The sequence below is a fragment of the Varanus komodoensis genome, unplaced genomic scaffold (genome assembly GCF_004798865.1).
Source record: "Varanus komodoensis strain SLA01 unplaced genomic scaffold, ASM479886v1 scaffold32, whole genome shotgun sequence".
Taxonomy (NCBI): Eukaryota; Metazoa; Chordata; class Lepidosauria; order Squamata; family Varanidae; genus Varanus; species Varanus komodoensis.
Genome location: NW_025335798.1, coordinates 13,254,814 through 13,275,107, shown reverse-complemented (window position 1 = coordinate 13,275,107; position 20,294 = coordinate 13,254,814). Strand labels below are relative to the sequence as shown.

The window sequence follows — 20,294 nt, the reverse complement described above, 5'->3', positions numbered from 1 at the left end:
AACTGTATAAGGGAGGATGGGTGCTTATGAATTCTGCCCCCCCCCCCGAAAAAAAAGAAAAATAGAATACTTCGAAGAGAAGCCTCAACTCAGATTTTTCACAACCAGGCTTGACTTTCTTCCCTGGCCCAGCCCCTGCCAGTGGGCTCACTTATGTGGGCTCCAAAAATTCCCCCCCTTGCTCCTCCTGACCTGTCCACAAAACACAGGGCATGTCGGAGCCCCTGACACCAAGAACGTCCTTCTCAGGTCCAATTTGATGAAGAGAGAAAAATCAGAGTGAAGATCATCATTTGCCTATCTGCAAAGTCCCTTCTTATTCCATGTTCTGAAACCAGCCCCTCTGACCTGCTCAGCAGAAAAATCGTTATTACCAGAAGTGTTATTTATGCCAGCATGTGACATCCACAGTGCAGAATGGGCATCTTTGGTTTCAGACGCCTCCCTTTACTTTCTCTCTTCAGAAACGGATAATTAGCTTGTAAGTTTTAGAGGAAGTCTTAAAAAGGTACCACGTAAGAAAGAGTTTGTTTTCTTTTTTGCAAGTCTAGTAAAAAAAAAAAAGTCACAAGCCAATAGAAAATGTTCATCTCTTAGTAAGCATACCCAGCAGATAAAATTAGGAAGCCTCCTTTGCTTCTCCATTGCCTGAGTCTAACCTGATGGGACGGTAGAATGCAACTTTGATCATGGACATCCCCAGCAGCGACTCTGGAATGTTGTCTCTCTCAGAAAAGATGAAGTTTGCATCAACTGGAATCACAACATTTGAAATAAATGGTAAAGTACTTTCAGCATTTCATAATCTATACAGCTGAAAACATATCTCTAAATGTTTGATAAGCAAATGTCTTAACTTACTTTTTTCTTTAAAGGCTGAATTGGGGTTTCCTTGCATAACATGGTATTGCCTTATTTAAAAGACTGCAGTGACCAACATAGCTGAATGTCTTGAAGTTTTACGAGTCAGACTGCAATCCTACGTACATTTGCTAGATAGTTAAGTGCTGCTGAACACTGTGCCTTACTTTTGAATTAATATGCATGGGGTGCCCTGCAGCAGGGATTCCTACTATTCCCTTTATTAGCACCCAGCACCAAGCATGCATTTGCTTCACATCAGCGGAGAGCAGCCTGTGCTTGCTTAAAGCAACTCTCAAAATAAACTGAAGCATGTTTTCCCACACACAGCTCCTGCATATTTCATCACACAAGACTAGTCAGATGTACTTACACATAATCTCATTTCACAGAATATGTGTGGGGTTTCTTGCACACAGCTATGGGCGACTGGTGTCTGGATCTCGTTAATTCCATTCAATCCCATCCCATCTGCGTTTCACAGACTATGCTCATCATCTAAGGCTCTCCTACAGGTGTCTCCTTGCGTGTGGCACAGGTAGTAACAACAAGAAAGAAGGCCTTTTCAGTGGTGGCCCCCAGGTAGGCAACCATCCCCCAGCCAAGACCTGCCTGGTGCTGACATTGCTATCTTTTCAGTGCCAGGTTATCTTTCGAGCATTTGGCAGCATACGATGAGGTGGCTTACTTTAATTGGGACCTGGATTTTTAAAGGGTGTATATCTGTGTATATGCTGTCAAAGTATACACTTGTGTGTAAATGATTTTCCTACTACATATAATGTATTCTGATGGGGGGGTTTTTAAATCTTTGTAAACCACACGGAGGTCTTTGGCTATTGGGCATTATAGAAATGTAATATATGAATGAAATGCATAAATTAATGGTCAGGCCATTTTCATTCAATTGTCTGCACATTGACAGAATCAGATTTGTTTCAATTTCATGAATTTGCACTTACATTGAAAAGTGCACCTTTGCAGAAGCACTCACTGGCATAAATCCCCTCAAATGTGTATTTTCGTGCTTTGGCCGATGAGGGAAAATGCTATGTGTTTTTGTATGCCTGGATTTTTCATACTGTTGTTCAGCTAAATTTGCTTACAACTCTGGGAAGTAACCCTCACACACAAGTCCACAGAATCCTCGAGATTCAGGAGAAGCTTGTCTGCTGGGAAATCTGTCAGTCAAATTCACAGAAATCCAGACTCATTTGAATCCAGTGGGAATTTATCTGACATCCTTATTACAGATAGATGTCCTGTTATATTTTAATTGTGAGCTAACACATCTTGAACTTTAGGAGAATATGGCAAGATAATATGGCAGGAGAAGTCTTTTGTCCCACAAAAACAAGCTTTTTTATTTCAATTGTGGCATTTGTAGGAAGAAGGTGACTGAGGAATGAATTCTCACAATGGTAATTGTTTTGCTTTGTTTTGTTTTAATATGGTGGTGTCAACAACATGAGCTGGCTTTTCGGTGGTGCGTTGAGCCATTCTGTTGAATTTTTCAGCATGCGCTCATATCCCAGTTTACTCTGTTTAATCCCATATGGGAAGTCCCTTTCTTTTCTTTTGCCAATGTATGCTGGATCAGGCTGTGGTACTACATGGAGTCACGCACAGTTGCACTGAATGCACGAAGAAGCTAAATTATTCTTGCTTGGGTTACTTTTCAAGAAATGCACGACGCAATCTTGGATAACTCCAGTCACAACAGAACAGAAGCAGCACTTGTCTGTACTCTTCTTCAGGAGTAAACCCCAATGAACTGTAGTGGGACAATCTTCTCCCAAGTCAGCATTCATAGGACAAATTCTGTGCAGCATATTTGTAGGCCCAAGCAGCCAAGAGGGAGGGTCAGGGTTTTGCCTGGAAGCAATGCAAATTGCACAGATGTTGAAGCAACAGCATCTCAAAGCCAGCTTACGGTTCATTATAACCATGCAGCTCACTATTATCCAGCTTACTCAGAAGTTGCCTGTTTCAGTCCTAAATATTTCCACAGCGCTGATTTAAGGTGTTGTACTGTAAGAATGCATCACATTACACACTGGTCATCCTTTGCAACCCCAATGATGGAATCACTGACTGTGTGTCGTTTATCCCTCCCCAAAACTTTAGAGCCAAATGTCAAGAAAAGGACTTGTAGATGTTGTATGCGGGCTGCTCTTATAACATACCTGCTTCTGCTCACGGCTGGCCTGGGATTTTTAAGCTATAAAGGTAATTGCTCTTGTGTGATGTTTACTATTTGGAATCTAAAGACAAAGATCATCCACCAATGACATTTAGAAATAACTACTTGCATATCTGGCTAAGTGAGGATACTAGAGAAGGGAGAGTGGAGCCAGTCCCATCCCACTGACAGCACAAGGAACAGGTTTTGATGGGTGGAATGGCATCTGTGCTAAAGAGTTAAAGAAGTGACCCCCGGGAAACAGCAAGTAACTCTGGCTTTCAGGAACAGATTCTTAACGGGTTGCCGATTTTCAAATCATGAAAAAATGTTGTTTGCAAGTTTAAAAAAAACATTTTGAGCCAACATTACCCTAAAGCAGACTTCTTGGGCGACAAGTGCCATCACCCAGTCAACAAGAGCATGCAGGATAGGTATGATGGGAGTTGTAGTCTGACATATCCAGATGGTCACCAGGTTGAAGAGGCTGTCCTAAGGTCCCAGAAACTAATGCATGGAACTGAAGGGAATCCACCTAGGTCACAACTCAAAAAATCCCCCCAAATTGAGCATATTTACAATTTGTCCATGAAGAATAGAAACAAAGGATGTTCACCGGGGGGAAATTCCCAGCACCCATATAAATGTGTCTCCTAAACTGCTTTCAAGATGCTCTCACATCTGACCATCTGTCACCTCAAGGACCTGGATGGTCCTTTTAAAGGGCTTCCACTCCTAGAGGATGCTTGCTGCTTCTCTCCTTCCCTGTCTCTGTCTCTCTCTGCCTCTTTCTCTCAGAAACACCAAATCATTCTGCTGTGATCATGGGAAATATGCTGAGAGACAGAAACAGACAACCTATTGAACAAGCCTCTTTTAGCCAAATCGCTTCAGCTTGTGGGTTGCGGCTACAGGGAAACCCAATACTTGGATAAAAAGGGTGCCACCATTTTCCTTTGGGTTTACATGTTTTAAAACTGGCAGATGAAGAGGGGTGAGGAAAGAGAGCACAGAAGAGAGCTGGGCTGGGCAGTGAGATGAAGAGCGGAGGAATGGAGAACTGGAGAGAACAGGCGTGGAAGAGAGAGAGAAGCAGATGGGCACACACAGTATAGCTGTCAAAGTGGCCCCTTGCAGAAGGCTGAGGTTAAAGGTGGCTCTGAAGCCCCAAGAACGGTACTATCAATGTCCGTTCAGCCAGAAAAGAAAGAACTGGTTTCACATAAATGAACACAATTTGATTTTATTGGCACTGCATGATTCACAGCTGTGGCCTGGCATGCAGAGAGGGCGGCCACTTGTGAATCACCAAACCAAGGGCAACATTGGACACCAACTGGCACGCAATTTATATATGCTAATGTGATTGTGTAGGAATAATTGTTGCAGATCAAGCTGCAGTATTGTACTTCTCGCCACAGTATGGAAAACTGAGCAGGTGACTTGTTTGCCGTGGCCGGCCAGCCGCCCATGTGCTGTTGATGAGCAGGTTCAGGGCCCAGCTCTTGGGCCTTTATCCTTAAACCAGACATGTACAAGATTCAGCCCTTCACAGAGGTGGCCTCTTCTGAAGGGAGGAGAGTCCTCTGGCAGCCCTTCAAATGCAGGACAGTCCCGTGCAAAAGTGGATGCCCGGCCACCCAACCATGGTAGGGAGGTCCCTGCACCATGTCCTATTCCCATCTGCTGGTGGTAATGCTTGAGAGAACCCCACTGCATGGGCAACGCTGGCGATGTGATTGCCTCCGTGGCTTCACCGATGCACGAGAGGGGCTGGCAAAAGCCGTGTGCATGGCGTAATCAATGTACAGACCCTGCCCACAAGGCCAACATACTGCCAACGTTTTCCTGTCCCTTACCACTGCCAGTAGACCAGAGTACGAAGTGGGGCTAGCTGGAAGGCATTGTTTGAGTAAGGGATGTGGGTGTGGTGCTGAGTCACTTGGAGAGGAAAACTACCCAGCTGCAATCATGCCCACTAGGTTCCTGCTTCAGAGGTTGCACAGTTGCGTTTTCACAGTAGTTATAGGTGTGCTATTTGGTGGGGATTGGAATGGGATGAGGATGAGAGAAAGAACCATGTTCCCCCAGTATAAAACAGGGCAATATTTTTCGGAACAAAAATACCTCTGCAACAGCAAGAGGAAAGACAGCTAGACTGGTTGCCACAGATGGCAATAACATTTATTGCATTAAAACATGTCTCTCTGGAAAGGCATGATGATATTAACATGGGCTTATCAGAACAGGTTTTGATAAACAGGCATGTTATTCACTTAGTATTACGTTGCCACAGGGCTATGCAGAAAATAAAAAATGAGCTTAGAAAACTAGTGCATTTGGATAACAGGTGGTGATCAGTACAAGGTATTACTTGTTTCAATATTTCTTTTCTTCTGTTTGCACAGTCATTTCCCTTTCCCAGCTGAGGATTGATATGGATAACATAACACGCTCACCAAGAGTGGAAGAAAAATGGATCCAAAATGTAGACCACAAAATCTACATAATCAAGCTGAGCAACCAACAGTTACAATGGAAAGTGGCCAACATGACCCGTATGTCCTTGTTTCCTTCTTGCTTTGTGTTTGTATTTTGCTCACAGTTATTCTGTTCCTATTCAGTCCCTTGAACTCTGTGTACAAAATGACAACAGCTCTCATTCAAATGGCAAATGTCACTTTCAGTTCTTTTCTCCCTACAAGACTTTGCAGGAGAGAGACTTGCCCAGGAAAAATCAGCATTGTTCCACTGACCATAATCTGGACAATTCCTCACCCTTTGAAGCAAATGGATAAGATGATCCTATGGTGCACTCTGAATCTCATGCTTCTGCATAAGAGCTTTCCTAGACTTCCAATGCATGTTGAAATTAATCTGGTGATGAAGGGAAGGAGGAATTAAGCATCTGTCCATTTCTCTTGCCAGAGATGTACCAGCTACATGTGCCACATAAGGCTGGGTTATCCACTGGCAGGTACAGAGGTCAGACACCTACTAGCATGTGCCACCCCAAGGTCTTGGGTGTACAGAAAGCAGCTGCTGATGCCTGCTGTGGATGCCCCTAAAGAGCAAGGACGAATTTCAGCCCAGTACACTGAGGTGGGCATAGTCACCAAGCCATGCAGTAGTCCAAGGGCTCTGTGGAACAGGAGGGCAGCAGCTGCACCCAGCAGCCTGACTGTTCTGGGAGCACTGCTTGGACTGCTGTCTACTGCTGTGTTCTGCAGCTAGGGAAGCCTGCTAGGACCATCCTCTGAACTCTGATGGAAGAGGGGCCCTGTGAGATTGTGTAGTCCTCAAACCTGGAGCCAAGAATAAAATTAAGACCCGCAAAGAACCCCATGGATTAGATCAGCTGGTAATGTTATGCATCATCCACTTCATTATGATTATTTATTTTCTTCTTACTATTTTGAGAACAATCGTTGTGCCCCCTCCCCGATCCTTACCTTAATGTGAGGGGGTTTGAGAGTGACAGAGAAGCCGAGAGCAATGCTTCCAGGAGACCAGACTCTCTCGCTAGACGGGTTTCCTAGCTGGGTCACCCAGGTGTGACTGGTCAAAGTTGAGACACCAGACTAGGAGGCACCCACCCTCTTTGGGAGTACCAGTCACATCAGCAGAAGAGCCTGGATGGCGATGGAGACAGAAACAGAGAAGCTTGTGAAGGTAGCTACTGGACAGCCACGGCAGTTGAAGGAGACCCTGGTAGAAGATCTTTCACAGATAGCAGCAGTGGCACTTGGGCTAATTCTGGTTAGCACTGCACAGAAGGCGGCACAGGTAAATCACTTCTGAATATTTCTTACCTTGAAAACCCTGTGATGAAACCCAGGAGCAGATGGTGGTAGTGACCATAAGCTCTTAATAAAACAAATCAGAGTAAAGCTGAAGAAGATTGCCAACAGAAGTGTAATGCAAAAGTATAACTTAAATAGCACCCTTAAGGAATTTAACGTTCACATAAAAGCAAATTTGCGTTACGGAATTCAGTCAAAAATGAACTAGAACGGTGGCCTGAAACCTGAGACCTTATTAGAGAAGAGTGCAAAAAAAAAAAAAAAAAAAAATGTAGCAAAAGTGGGGGAGGGGAAGCCTAAATAAATGACAGAAAAGCAGAGTGCTGAAGACAGGCAAGAACCAAAAAGAAAAGGTGATAAAGTGGACTGTAGCGGAACATCAAGAAAACTAAAATCACGACTACAGAAGAATTACAGCATGTTACGATCAACAATAAAGAAACTGAAATAGAGAAAAAAATTGTATAACTTGGCTAAATCATCGATTTGGAGGGAAACCACAGCCAAGAAAATAGATGAAGATTGAGACTTGGAAGAACAGCAATGAAGGTTCTAGAAAAGATGATCAAGCATAAGGACGTTTCATTGCAGATCAAGGCCAAGATCATCCACACCATTGCATTCCTGAGCACTACATATCTGTGTGAAAGCTTGACAGTGAAGAAAACCAACAGGAAGAAAGTGTGTGCTTTCGCAACATGCTGCTGGGAGAGAGCTTTGGAAATATCCGGCACTGATAGAAAGATGAACAAGTGGGTCCTAGATCAAAGCAAGCCAGGCGTTTCCCTAGAAGCAAAAATGATGCAACTGTCATCCTTCAGGCACATCATGAAGCAGCAAGACTCAGCAAAGAAGTCAATCAGGCTGGGGAAGGTTGAAAGCAGAAGGAAAGGAAGACCGACTATGAGACGGATGGCTTCCATAGCCTGGAGTTTATACGAGCTGAGCAGAGCTGTCAAGGACAAGACATTTTGGGGGACGTTCATCCGTAGGATTACCCTAAGTGAGAAACTACCTGACAGCTTGTAGCAATAGTCGCTGGTGCTGGTGTATCCCATTTTATAAACATTTTTCCTGAACGTATGCTTTTTGCATGTGTTCCTTCTTAAAATATGCATTTGATATGTATGTTTAAGCAGAACATTGCATTGCAAAGTTCAGAGACAATGTAATATCTTGAGTATAAGTGTGTCCCTGTCTGCATACTACTTCTGGAAGTGTGAATTAGGTCAGTTCACTTAAAAATGCAGAGTAAAATCCTCCGGTATCCTTAGTCCTGACTCCTGAGATGAGATGGGGTGGACACACACACACACACACCCAGCAGGACCCAGAATTAGCATTGAATTCCATCAGCATATCAGTATTTCCATCTCTTAAGAGGGCTTAGGGGAACCAGCAGGCAAATAATATTGGAGCAGACATCTCAATAATTCTCCTAGCCAATTTTAACCTCTTCATGTGGACACATTGAACAGAATATGTTTAACAAAGGAACAGGTGGGGGACGTGGAATCAAGATGAACACACACACAATGTAAAATATAACGAATCACCAGCAGATACTGAGTCCATTAAATTATCCATTGTACTGGCTGGCAGTTAGATCCTCACTCTTATTGAATTTGTCGTTCACGCATTGCCTTGGTTTGCATGCCGCAAGTCACGTTAAGCAGAGTTTTGAAAAACCAGGGGCAGCACACAAGTGGCAAGCCAGTTGGTAGCCCCCTTGCCCATTCCTGCATAGCCCTCCCCGCATTCATAGATAAAACAATGTATGAATTTGCTCTGATGTGCAAACCAGATAAGTATTTTGGGTTGCTGCAGGGAGATCCTACGATTGCTCTCTTAGCTAGTTCAAAGACTGATAGCCCTCCTTCGCTGTACAACAAAACGTAAAAGGATAAAGCGCAGTAAAACAGTGGTAGAAATAATGACAAGAATGCTGAAATTCTTCACTGAAGCTTAGCACAAGGTGGATGTATCACTGGAATTTTGCCATATATGTATCTCCTTCAAGGAAAAAGAAAAGGAGACCTCTTTACCACTAGCTAAAGTTTTAGTTTTGGTTGCAGACTTCTTTTGACACCGATAGCTGTTTCTTAAAAGTCTGACCATTGCCAATAGGTATTAATAGGCATGAATATCTCTTTCAGAACGACTTGAAAATGGTTACGTAGGAATGCCAGGACCTCCAGGTAGGTAAAAACATACGCTTAGCTCTTCACTAGAGCTCTTGCCCATTGCTTGCAAGACCACTGAGGTTGGATCATTTGTGGCTGGGTTTAGTTGTTCTGCCTTCTTATAAATTTGATGAAACAAATTCTGTGCTATAGTGCAATTGCACAAAATGCACAACCACTTTCTAGTACTATCTAGTGGCACATGAACTTCTTTTGCTCCAATAAAAACCATGCAAATTGCCGGAAAACATCAAAGAGGTCAATAATGGCTTTGTGAAAAGGGCCCACAAAGTGCCATGAATGAGGCATCATGAGTTCCCAGGAAGGAGCTCATGTAAAGAAGTCCTGCATGTAAGTAACATGAAGTGTCTAGTTTTCAAGCATGGTGGTCAAGCTTAAAGCTTTAAAGCTCATTCATAACCATCCATGTGGCAGTTCTTCTCCAAAGGACTACTCAACCAGAATGATATGGAAAAAAGCTGACAATGGTAAAACTACACACATCTTTTTTCCACAAGCTCAGGATGTTGCATGACCATGCTAAAACAGTGCTGGCTCCAAAATATATAATACAAATTTAGAAATTGTTTTTACAGTTATTACAACACGATGTGCAGATGGCAGAGGACTAGAGTAGCGCATGACAGTTTAAAAGGTGGATGTGCAGCAAGCACTGGAGTCAGAAAACAGACGGTCAACTATTGTCACCAATCATCACTTATTTTCCAAGCTTCAGCATTCATGTGCCATGAGAAGAATCTGTTGGTGATGTAAGCTTCTGACAATAAGATTTCCTGTGACATTGGCAAAGAATGTGTCAATTATACATCCCAGGTCACCTTACACCATCTCGGCCTGGAGCAAGACTAATATGGGTGACACCAGGCACCATACGCATGAGCTCCCGCTGCCTGCAGAGGACCTCGTGGGAAGCAATTTGGCCTCCCACCCGTATCTAAGGCTGAAGTGAGGGTAGCTTCAGCAGAGGTCAGCGGGGCTACCACTGTGACAGAAAGGGTGCCAGGGGGTCAGTGCTGGGTCCTACAGTTTCAGAATGCCACCGAGTGTCTCTCTGCGTTTGTGTTTTTAAACCCAGGGCGTGCTGGTGAAAAGGGGTCAAAAGGGGATCCGGGACCTACTGGACCCAAAGGTGCAGCAGGCATTCAAGGACCGAAAGGGGAAAGGGGAAGTTCAGGTAAGGACGGCTGCTGCTGGGGCACCAACTTGGTGGCTGTCAGAGGCTCACAGGCTAACCCCTCTTTCAATTAATCTCTGACTGAATTAGGAAGCTGAATTAATTGATCTCCTGACTGAGATGGAAACCCCTTTCCAGACTCCACCCTGGGTTCCACCTTTAAAGGCGACTTAGACGTTCAAAATCAATCAAATTATGGATGTCAGCCCATCCCTTCCTTTAAAACAAAATGGAGGAAGTTGGGAGAATTCCTTGAGGTAAAATGCTTCAGGGTTACTCCCCATTACTGTGGGAGAGTGTTAAACACCCTCTGTGTGGTCACACGCACACACACCAACACACATGCACACCACTACCCTCAGACAGCATTGCTGTGCACGCACCAAGACCCTTATTAGCAGGACATTTAGTTGAGGTGGCAGATGGGCACGGGGCTGCACAAGTGTGTGTAGGGGGGTCCCATGTGGCCCACAAGCTGTGAGTTGTGCAGTATGGTCCATACTCATCATAATTTCCCACACACAAGCACACACACAACCATCTGCTAGGCAGGGTAATGAATAAAAAAGAGGCGAAGAGCAAGAAAAGCCAGAAGCAAGGCCAAGAATGTGCCCCAGAATGCAGAATGCAGGTAATTATGTACCAGTGAAGTAAGCCCTGTAGCAAGTTGCTCAAAGTGCCTGCTTTTGCTGCCTATGCTGGGTCTTGTGAGGCTGGGGGGGGGGGGGGCATGGGAACTGACAAGCTCCCTGCAGCTGTGGCAAATGGGATCTATTTTACTTACTAAGCTGCAAATTCTATAGACCTGAGTGTTGAAGGGGAATTTGTACTTTGGAGAGCTCCAAGTCAGATTTTATGTATTACTAGTCAAAATTAATATTGCTAAAATAGGGATTTATTTAAAACAACTCTGCTTGGAAGCTTATAATCAATGCTTATCATCATTGCGAGTCAGTGTTGTGTTGTGGTTAAGAGTGGGACTGGGTCTCAGGTGTCCTGGGTTCTGGTCCCTGCTCAGCCATGGGTGACTTTAGGCCCATCACAGACTCTGTCCCCAACCTACCTCACTGGGCTGTTGTTGTGGGGATAAGACGGAGAGCACAGGAGGAGAATAAGTTCTTTGTAAGAAAAAGGCAGGGTATAAATCTAACAAACAAATAAATTTGCAAAATAGGTCTTCCTCAGGAATCCATGGTAAATGGGCGAGATAGGCCCAAGAGGACCAAGTGGGGACAGAGGAGAAGAGGGTAACGGGGGGAAAGAGGCATCCAAGGCAGGTGGACACCCCAAGCATCAGCCCTAAGCCTCATGTGCTGTGCTTCGTCTTGGCAGAGCAACTGCTGTGGGGGAAGAGATGGAGAGAGAGGAGGCACCAGTGTTGAAGCGACCCTGTGTTTCCTTTTCTTCCGGTCTCCTCATGCTGTCTTCACTCACCTCCTACCTACTTGAGTTGCTACTATTTACCATTAGACACTCCTAATCTATTTTGAATGTTTTTCTCTATGACTCTGCCCCTCATTCTACCTCTGTACCCTCTCTGTTATATGGGCTAACCACAACTTTATGAATAATTTTAAAATATGAAATCCATCATACAGTAATAAGAATATTTTTCTGCATAATTATCCCTTCTTCAGCTTTCTTAGCACTTCATAATCTTTTTAGCTATCTGCTACACAGCAAGGTAAGCATCACAACATTAACAAAGTAAGTATTTTCTATTTCAGGTTTAATGGGTCCCAAAGGATCATCTGGACCACCAGGAGCTAAAGGTATGTTATGAGGAATAAATGTATTTATGTATCTATTACATTTTGACCACCCTACCTCCATTAGCATTTTACACACCTTCTTTACCATTCTGTGTGTTTCTTTTGAGGGCGGATTCAATAAACAGATTACAGCCAAAACAAAAACAAAACCCTATGTATGTATACAATCCTGTGTATGTTTAGCCAGAAGTAACATGCTTCTGAAGAGTAACAGGCTGTACTGCTACAAGGTAAATGGACTTATGAGTGTAATCCTGTGCACACTTAGCATTGTACATAGTTTCCATAGGATTGCACTGGTAATTGCAGTGGGTCTTTCCTCCCACAAATTTTACTCCTAAGAATGCACCCCAAAGACAGATACTCTTTGAAATAGTTACATTCTGGCTTGTGGTTTTCCCAAGAAAAAGTGCTGTGCTCTTGCCTTCTCTGCCACTGACCATTTTCTTTAGATGTGAGGACAAGTCTACCTCCTCCATGCTTGCAATAAGAAAGAGCAAATGTTAATCAGGTGTGCCTGATTAACAGATGCTCCTGCATTCACTATACCAAAATGTTTTTGTTTTCCTCCAACCTGATCAATGAACTGGGCTTCTACTTAATTGCAAAAACAAGTGAATTTTGAAACTCACTGACTTTATTCGTCCAACAACTGTTGTGCTGCTTTCAGCACTTGCAACCTTAATTTGCCCTTATCTGCTATTGTTGTGTGCCATCAAGTCATCTCCTAAGTATGTTGACCCTCCAAATGAACACTCCTCCAAAACATCCTACCTTTCCAGGGCCCTAATTGCAAGTGAAAACAATTCAAGAGGTGTGAAGCAGCTGAAGATGGTTCTCATTCTGTATTTCCTTTGTCATGAGACAAGATTCAGGAACAGGTGCCCTTGGGATGAAGGGGAGCAGAGTAATTGCCATGTGCTGACGGCATCCGCAGTCTAAAGTTGTGTATTGTCCTGCAGGGTTAAAATGCCTCCCCTTATTTGCCAGCTATGACAAACCCTTCACTGCCTTCTTTTGATTCTTTCTGAACGCATCATAATGTATCATTCTGAACATTATGCCCATTTTTTGCTTCACTTACAAGGTGATCATGGGAACACGGGTCCACCAGGAAGTCGTGGTCCAGAAGGGGCAAAAGGGCAGAAAGGAGAAGCAAGTAACATCCCAGGTACAAAAATGGCCCATATTTCTTAGTCTACTGAAATACTGCTTTTCTGCAGAGTTTGTGATGTGTTCTTCTTCTCTCTTCCTCCAGGGCAGAAAGGTGACCGTGGAGAAAAGGGTAGCAAAGGAGATCGAGGTAAAGACAGTGATGAGGCAAACAAGCTCAGTGCGTGAGAAAAACATGCCCTTTTCAGAGGATGTGAAGTACTAGATCCCAAAGAAACTAAGTGTGTTCTCTGTTGCATATCCAAGAAAACAGCCAATGAAAATCCTTTGTGCAAACACTCAAGACATGGCAGAATCTATTTTTAATGTTTGAATTAGTTTACAGTGCAACCCTATGCATGTTTAGAGGGGAAAGGTCTCAGAACTCCCAGCATGTCCCAGCCAGCATGGCAGATTGGAGGATACTGGGAGCCCTAGGACCTGTTCAACCTAAACATGGGTGGATTGTGCCTTAGTCAGATGCTTTCAAAGAGCATGGCAGGCACTGTTCCAAGAGGCAATGTGTGAAAGAGTGCTTTCAGACAAGCTGCCCCACATGGAAACCACTGCTCAATGATTGACTTGCCCTACAGACTTGTTGGAATATTATAAGTGAAAAGTGCACCACAAAGGTTTTCAGACTCTCTAAATTAGATATTTTAGAGGCAGTTGTAGCAGCAACTCTGAGGCCATGTTCTAAATGGAGATTAGTAACCTCCAAATGCTTGGGGCTACAATCCCCACAATATCTAGCCATTGACCAGAATCATAGGAGTTGGAGTTCAAAACATGTGGGGCTTATCAGAAGGCCTCCCCAGTTCTAGAATGACAAACTAAAGTTATCCTATTCTGCAACCCTCCAGGATTATGGCAATTATTTCCTTTGACTCAATCATCTGGCATGGTTTCAAAACTTTTTATAAAGCCACCTCACCAATGGAAATTATGTTCCCATGAGTTTCTTCAGCATGAATCTATGAATTGTCCTGTATTATTCCTCTTCTTCCTATAAATTGAAGGAGAGATGTTCCAACTCTGAATTTCCTGTGTCAAGCAAGGGATCGGACAATTAGCCTACAAGGCAGTCTCTGATGATCGTAAAGTTGCTACATATGAGTGGAGATGAATGGACCAGTCTATGTCCAGCCCATATGGATTAATTCAGAAATGCATTCTATCTTGATTCTGCATGAATGTGTAGCTTAAAATACCCCCAAACATGCATAAAATATTATTTACATCATATTTTGGGCCATATGTTATCTAAATAAACATATTTCCAACTGTATTTTATCAAACGATGCACAGTTTTTAGTACATTTTGGTACTTTAAAAAATCCTGGGCATTTCATTGCAAAAATTCAGAAAAATGCCTGTTCCAGAGTAATTACATCCTGACCCACACATTAGTCCACAAAAGCAGTCCAATCAGATTCAGTGTTTGCCAGTCTTCCTGCATCTCCGGGTAGAAGGGGGACATGAATGTCTACTGTTGAGGAATTGCCTGTGGCTACAGAACCCTTTGAGCCAGAGGGGTGGATTCCATTTCGGACCCTCTTTCTGGGGCTGTAGGGCAATTGTGAGCAAGACTTAAGACAAACAGAACAGGGCAAAAAAAAACCCCAAATGCAAGCTATGCTAATATCTTCTATTCTGTGCATGTTTACACACACACACACACAAATACAGAAACCTAAAACTCCTGGCAAACCCCAAGCAGCATGGCTGGTTGGAGCGATGCCAGGCCATGTTGGACTTTTGTGTGTTTATACATGCATAGATAGGATCGCACACCAGTGCATGTGTACTGGCTCCAGTGCAAGGCATACTCAGATACAGTCTTAGTAACCACAGGGGACCAGAGTCACACATCTTCAGAGAGCAGCATCCAGCCTCCTGCCTCGCCCACCCCCAGGCCTGAGTTGTTGCAGCCATGTTTTAGCCAATACTGATCTTTAACTTGCATTCCAAAAAGCAACAGAATTTAATTTCTGGTATGAAAGTGTCCACAGGAAAAGCATTATGAAGTTTCCCAGTGCTCAATCCTTTTCACAACATGCCTTCACGCAGCCTTTCTTGTGCTTGGTCTCTATGGCTTTACTGCTCTTACACCTCCATCCATATTTTTCCACCCTGACCGCTCATCTTACTCAAATATTTCCAGTTCTGTTATGCTGGAGCATCTTCCACCCTAACCAGAACTTAAAAAAAACCCTTAAATGTAGTTCCCAGATTGTGTTTGTAAGCCACAGGACTTCCCCACACACTCCTGTAGGCTTGCACGAGTGTGATTGGAAAGTTGTGCATTCAAAGATGTACTGGAATCTTGAATATCCAGGAAGTAAAATTTGAAACTGTCACATTCTTTGAATTTGTCACCCTTTGAAAATGTTCTGTTTTTCCCTCCATTCTTTCAGGCTCTCCTGGCTCTCCTGGGGCAAAGGGAGATACGGGAATGAAAGGTGAACTACTTGCTGGAGTTTCTAATGAAACAAAGTGCTCACTGGAATAAAGCTTATTTATGTATTGCATTATTGGGTGGGTTCGCATGACACATTACTCTCCCCCCTGGGAATTGTACCCATGCAACGCAGGAGAAATTTCCCTGTGCCTGACAGATGCCCGGGCTCCCGGGCAGGGGCGCTCCTCCTCACCCACCTTGGTTCTGCTGCAGTATCCCAGGGGATGCTTGCAGGAGCACCAAGCACCGCAGGGAGCGGAATCCGCTTCCCTGCCAGTGAAGCAGGACTGCTCATGAGCAATCTGCTCTCCCAGCATCAGAAGGCACACAGAGGAAAGCGATGATGGCCATGCAGCGCGCCGGCTGGGCACAAGCACTGGGCGGTGGCCGTGACTGAGATGCACGGCTTGCCAAAGGCCACGAAGATATGCCTGCTGCTAGTGAGAACTGTTTTTTCCTGCTTCGTAGATTAGTCTCCTAGTCACTACACTTCACCAGTTACCTCCAGACCATGCTTTGCAAGCATGGCTAAGCTGGTAATTCTGCACACACATTTACCCAGGAAAAAGTCCAACTGAACTCAGTGAGGCAAACTTCTGAGCAGACACATATGGGATTGTGTTGCAAAAATGTTTTTTGAGATACGCGCTCAACTAACCTTGGTGAGCAATAAAGCCAGTACATTTAGAATGGTGTTTGATGTTTGGTTCAGAAAATGAAAGGAAATTTATACTGGTAGGCAGCAGGAGAGATGAAAAGAAAGGAATGCATAAGTTTATGGAGAGTTGATGGTTTATTACACTTACACCTGGTCCAAATCATTTTTTTTTTCGTTTTCATCCCTACAAGAAAGAGTAAAAATAATTCAGAAAAAGCCAGTCAAACTGTCCAGGTTTTTCAGGTTTTTCATTAAATGGTTGTTCTTTTTTTCCCCTCTGTTAAATCAGGATCCCAAGGGATACAAGGATATAAAGGTGAAAAGGGTACTGAAGGTAATTAATTTTTTTCCCCTTTACAATGGTATAAAATTACCCCACCCCAAACTTTGGAGTACCAGCATACGGTACAGAGTTCCAAAGAAGCTGGAGGCTTTCTATGAGTTCTTTGCCAATGTCAGTGCCAAAAATATGTTTGCGATATGATAAAAAGGTGCAGCCCATATTATTGTTTCCTCTTCAGGACAACTATGGATTACAATTTAAGTGCTTCTTAAATAGTCAGCTTGCCAGGGGGGAGTTTTAAATTAATGGTTTCTTTCCTTTTTTGTTGAACAGTTGGATACAGTTCCATTATAAGACTTGATGGAGGATTTACTCGTGGCCGAGTTGAGATTCTGAACAATGGAGAATGGGGCACCATATGTGATGATGGCTGGGACCAAAGCGATGGAAAGGTGGTATGTCGAATGTTGGGATTTAGGCGTGTAATAAATACCTTCACTGCACCTGCAGGTAAGCTATGAATTCCTGCCCTTGCTATTTTAATTAGATCATGAAATTAAAGACTCAGTTCCTTGTGATAATGACTTTATTTGAAATAGCAGGATGGTGGGATTTTTTTCTTTCGTTATCCTCCAAAATGGGTAACTAGACCAGGCATTGCACATGTCTGAAAATGAACTGGGTCATCTAAGCACTCCATCGAATGCTTGGGATGCCTTGAGGAGCTGGGTGGGATGAAGGATTCCTCAGGGGACTGGGGACAGTAAACCTGGTCATCCCCAAGGGAGGGAGGCTTGTGCTTGGGGCAGAGCGGGCTAGCAGATAGGGGAGGCAGCTCCCTTGAAGACAGGGAAGGCCTCCCGGATTTCTCTTTCTTCCATGGCTGCCTGCAAAATGTGAGCACCCTGCCAGCATATTGATGTCGGCAGCATCCTTTTCTTCCACCAAGGATCATGGGGTTTGTAGTACAGTAACAGCCAGTGGAAAAATTAGAGGGCTTCAGGAATTTGGAGGCATTTCCTTCTTCTCTCCTGTTACCAAATCCCAGGGCCTACTCATGAAGCAGGACAAATAAAACAAAGTGCTTCTTCAGCCAGCACGTTGTTAAACTAGAAGGGCCTTCTCTGCGGTGGCACCCCAATTGTGGAATTTGCTCCCCAGAGAGATTTGCCTGGCACCGTCACTTTATTCTTTTCGGCACCGAGCCAAAACCTTTCTATTTTCCCCATGTTTTAAGACCTGACTATTTTAATTGGGGAGTAATTATTAGCTAAATTTTAGGAAGCCGTGTTTTAATTATTTATTATCTATTTTTTACATTTTATATTGTTAAACCATCCCAAGACTTCCATAATGGGATGGTCTACACAAGTTTGAAATAAATAATAAATTAATATGGAGTTCGCTGCAACAAGATCTAGTAATTTGCTGGCTTTGAAAAGAGGATAGACATATTCATGATGAATGGCTAGGAGTCCTGATGGCTAGAGGAGGCTTTTGGTACCAGAGACAGTGTGCCTGTGTACACCGGCTGCTGGGGAGCATGGGTGGGGGAGGATGCCGTTGCATTACGACCTGGTGGTGGGGTTCCCATGGGCATCTGGCCAGCCACTGTAGGAACAGGATGCCGGATAGACTTTTGGTCTGATCAAGTAGGACTCTTCTTAATCCCCCAGAAAGCCAGGGGTAAGAGGATCTCGGCAGGGCTCTCCCGTTTGGGGTTTGGTGCTCCCCTCTGCTCCCCATCTTTTATTCACCGGGTAAATTCTTTGTGGAATGGCAAGCTGAGGCGTGTGTACATCTCTGGAGGCAGGATGTGCACTTACTTCACTCTGCCTGAATATTTGCAATGCCTCCGCAGGACAGTGTAGATCGAGAGTGCCTCAGATGTGCCCCAGGGGTGCACAAACATTTTGGCTGTGAGGGCCACATTGGTCTCTGCTGTGAGGCCAGGGGCTGTACCTATATGCACATGGATGCGGACACATGGACTCTCTCCTCCTTTCATGCACACACACGTGCCACCATTCACACACCTGCACGCCTGAGGCTGCTGGGGGACAGAGGCAGTGGTGGCGGCTGATCCTATTCCTGCTTTAGCACTGGGATGAGCGATAAAGCAGCAGTCCCACTGGTGCTCTGCCAGTCTTATTTCCTCTGGCAGCAGGCATGTGCACAAAGTACAGGTTGCTTACTTCAGTTCATTGATTATTTTATTTCTTCTCTTTTTCCCACAGCAGGGATGGGGGCAGGGGTTACAGGCAGGGATCATTGGCACTGTCACCTGGCAAAACAACCCACAGTACTGGCTTCACATGTAACAGCAACCCATAATTCAAGTAACCCAGAGTTTATATATAATAATTTAATGTAATAATATACCAACTCAGATTCTGTGGGTTATTTGTGGTTAACTACCCAGAGTTGACGTAATTCAACAACCTAAAAACAACCAAGGTTTCAACCAGCCATAGTCAACCCATATTTTGGGTTGTCATTGCCTGTGAACCAAGTAATTATGGCTTTGTTGTATGTTGCTTTCTTTGGTTCTTTTATTGTGTGATAACTCATTACATCATTGTTCATTTCCTTCTGTCTAATATCAGGCACTGGACAAATCTGGCTGGATGATGTACAATGCTCTGGAAATGAATATTCAATCCTTTCATGTACTAAATCAAACTGGGGCCAACACAACTGTGGCCACAGTGAAGATGCTGGCGTAGAGTGTGGCTAACGGAAGATGCTTCTGCACTGCAAGCTGTACAATTAATGCAGAATACTTAAAGAAATACTCATGACACTGCCATTCAGTGTTCAATTCTGAGCAGTTTAGACAATGGATTATTACTTTTTCAGTCCCACAGAATCAATGCACTGCTATATCACCTTTTGCAGAGCCAGGCTATTTCCATCCGGTGTGTAAGGAATCCATGTTACATATCCGGGCTCACCTTCTTAGCATTCAAACTAGTGATGTAGTGGAGCCAGCGCCGCCAGCGCCTCTACCTTTTCAGTGGCAAGGTCTCTAATATCACCTGCCACCCCTGCCCTCAAAATTGCCTCCTCCCAGTGAGCTAAGCAGCCATCCTCAGGGGAGAAATTAATTTCCCAGGAATGCTATATTGTTACAAAGCAAAGTATTTTGGTGTGGCTTGGTTCTGAATGGGGAATGAAGACCAATCTGCTTTATAAAAGACCTGCTTCTAGTGGACGTGAAAATGACTAACTTGCTTGTGCATCTGGGTCAATGAAGCTGCCTATATATCAGGACTCTCTTTAGGGTGTGTTTATGGGACAGTCACGATAGCATCTGCACTTCAAAACGTACCACTACACCACTGGTTCTGGCACTGTGAACATTTATGCAGAAGCAAACCCCACAGGCAGTAAAACCCATGGGTCAGCTTTGGGTCACTCTTTGATTACGTATCATTAGCAATCCTCAGCTGAGCCAATCTGATGTTTTGTTTTAGCTCAAAAGTAACAGACTGCTTCTATGCTTTGTTCTTTAATAAATATAATGAATTGGAAACTGGAGCTTGCTTGATTTTCTTGCAAATCAATTCTTGCCTGGAATTTAGCCTTATCATGTGCTGGACAGCATGGAAAGCTAGGCTGTACAGAAGTTTCAAGGAAGCCAAGGGAAAGAGACCTATCCTCCTTCATTCATATCCTGTTGCAGGCAGGATAAAAGACATTCCAAATAAAGGGCTGTGTACCTCTGAAGAATACGAGTGAAAA

General features: G+C 43.9%; 1 protein-coding gene across 1 annotated transcript; it reads left to right on the top strand.

Moving 5' to 3' along the window:
- Nucleotides 1–445: 445 nt before the first annotated feature.
- Nucleotides 446–20,085, top strand: MARCO (macrophage receptor with collagenous structure). Its single transcript, XM_044438449.1, has 12 exons — nt 446–780; nt 2,989–3,090; nt 5,452–5,601; nt 9,003–9,044; nt 10,126–10,224; nt 11,952–11,996; nt 13,084–13,167; nt 13,255–13,299; nt 15,566–15,610; nt 16,557–16,601; nt 16,884–17,060; nt 19,157–20,085. The coding sequence occupies exons 1-12, from the start codon at nt 690–692 to the stop codon at nt 19,285–19,287; spliced, it is 1,056 nt and encodes a 351-aa protein (XP_044294384.1). The 5' UTR covers nt 446–689; the 3' UTR covers nt 19,288–20,085.
- Nucleotides 20,086–20,294: the final 209 nt, after the last annotated feature.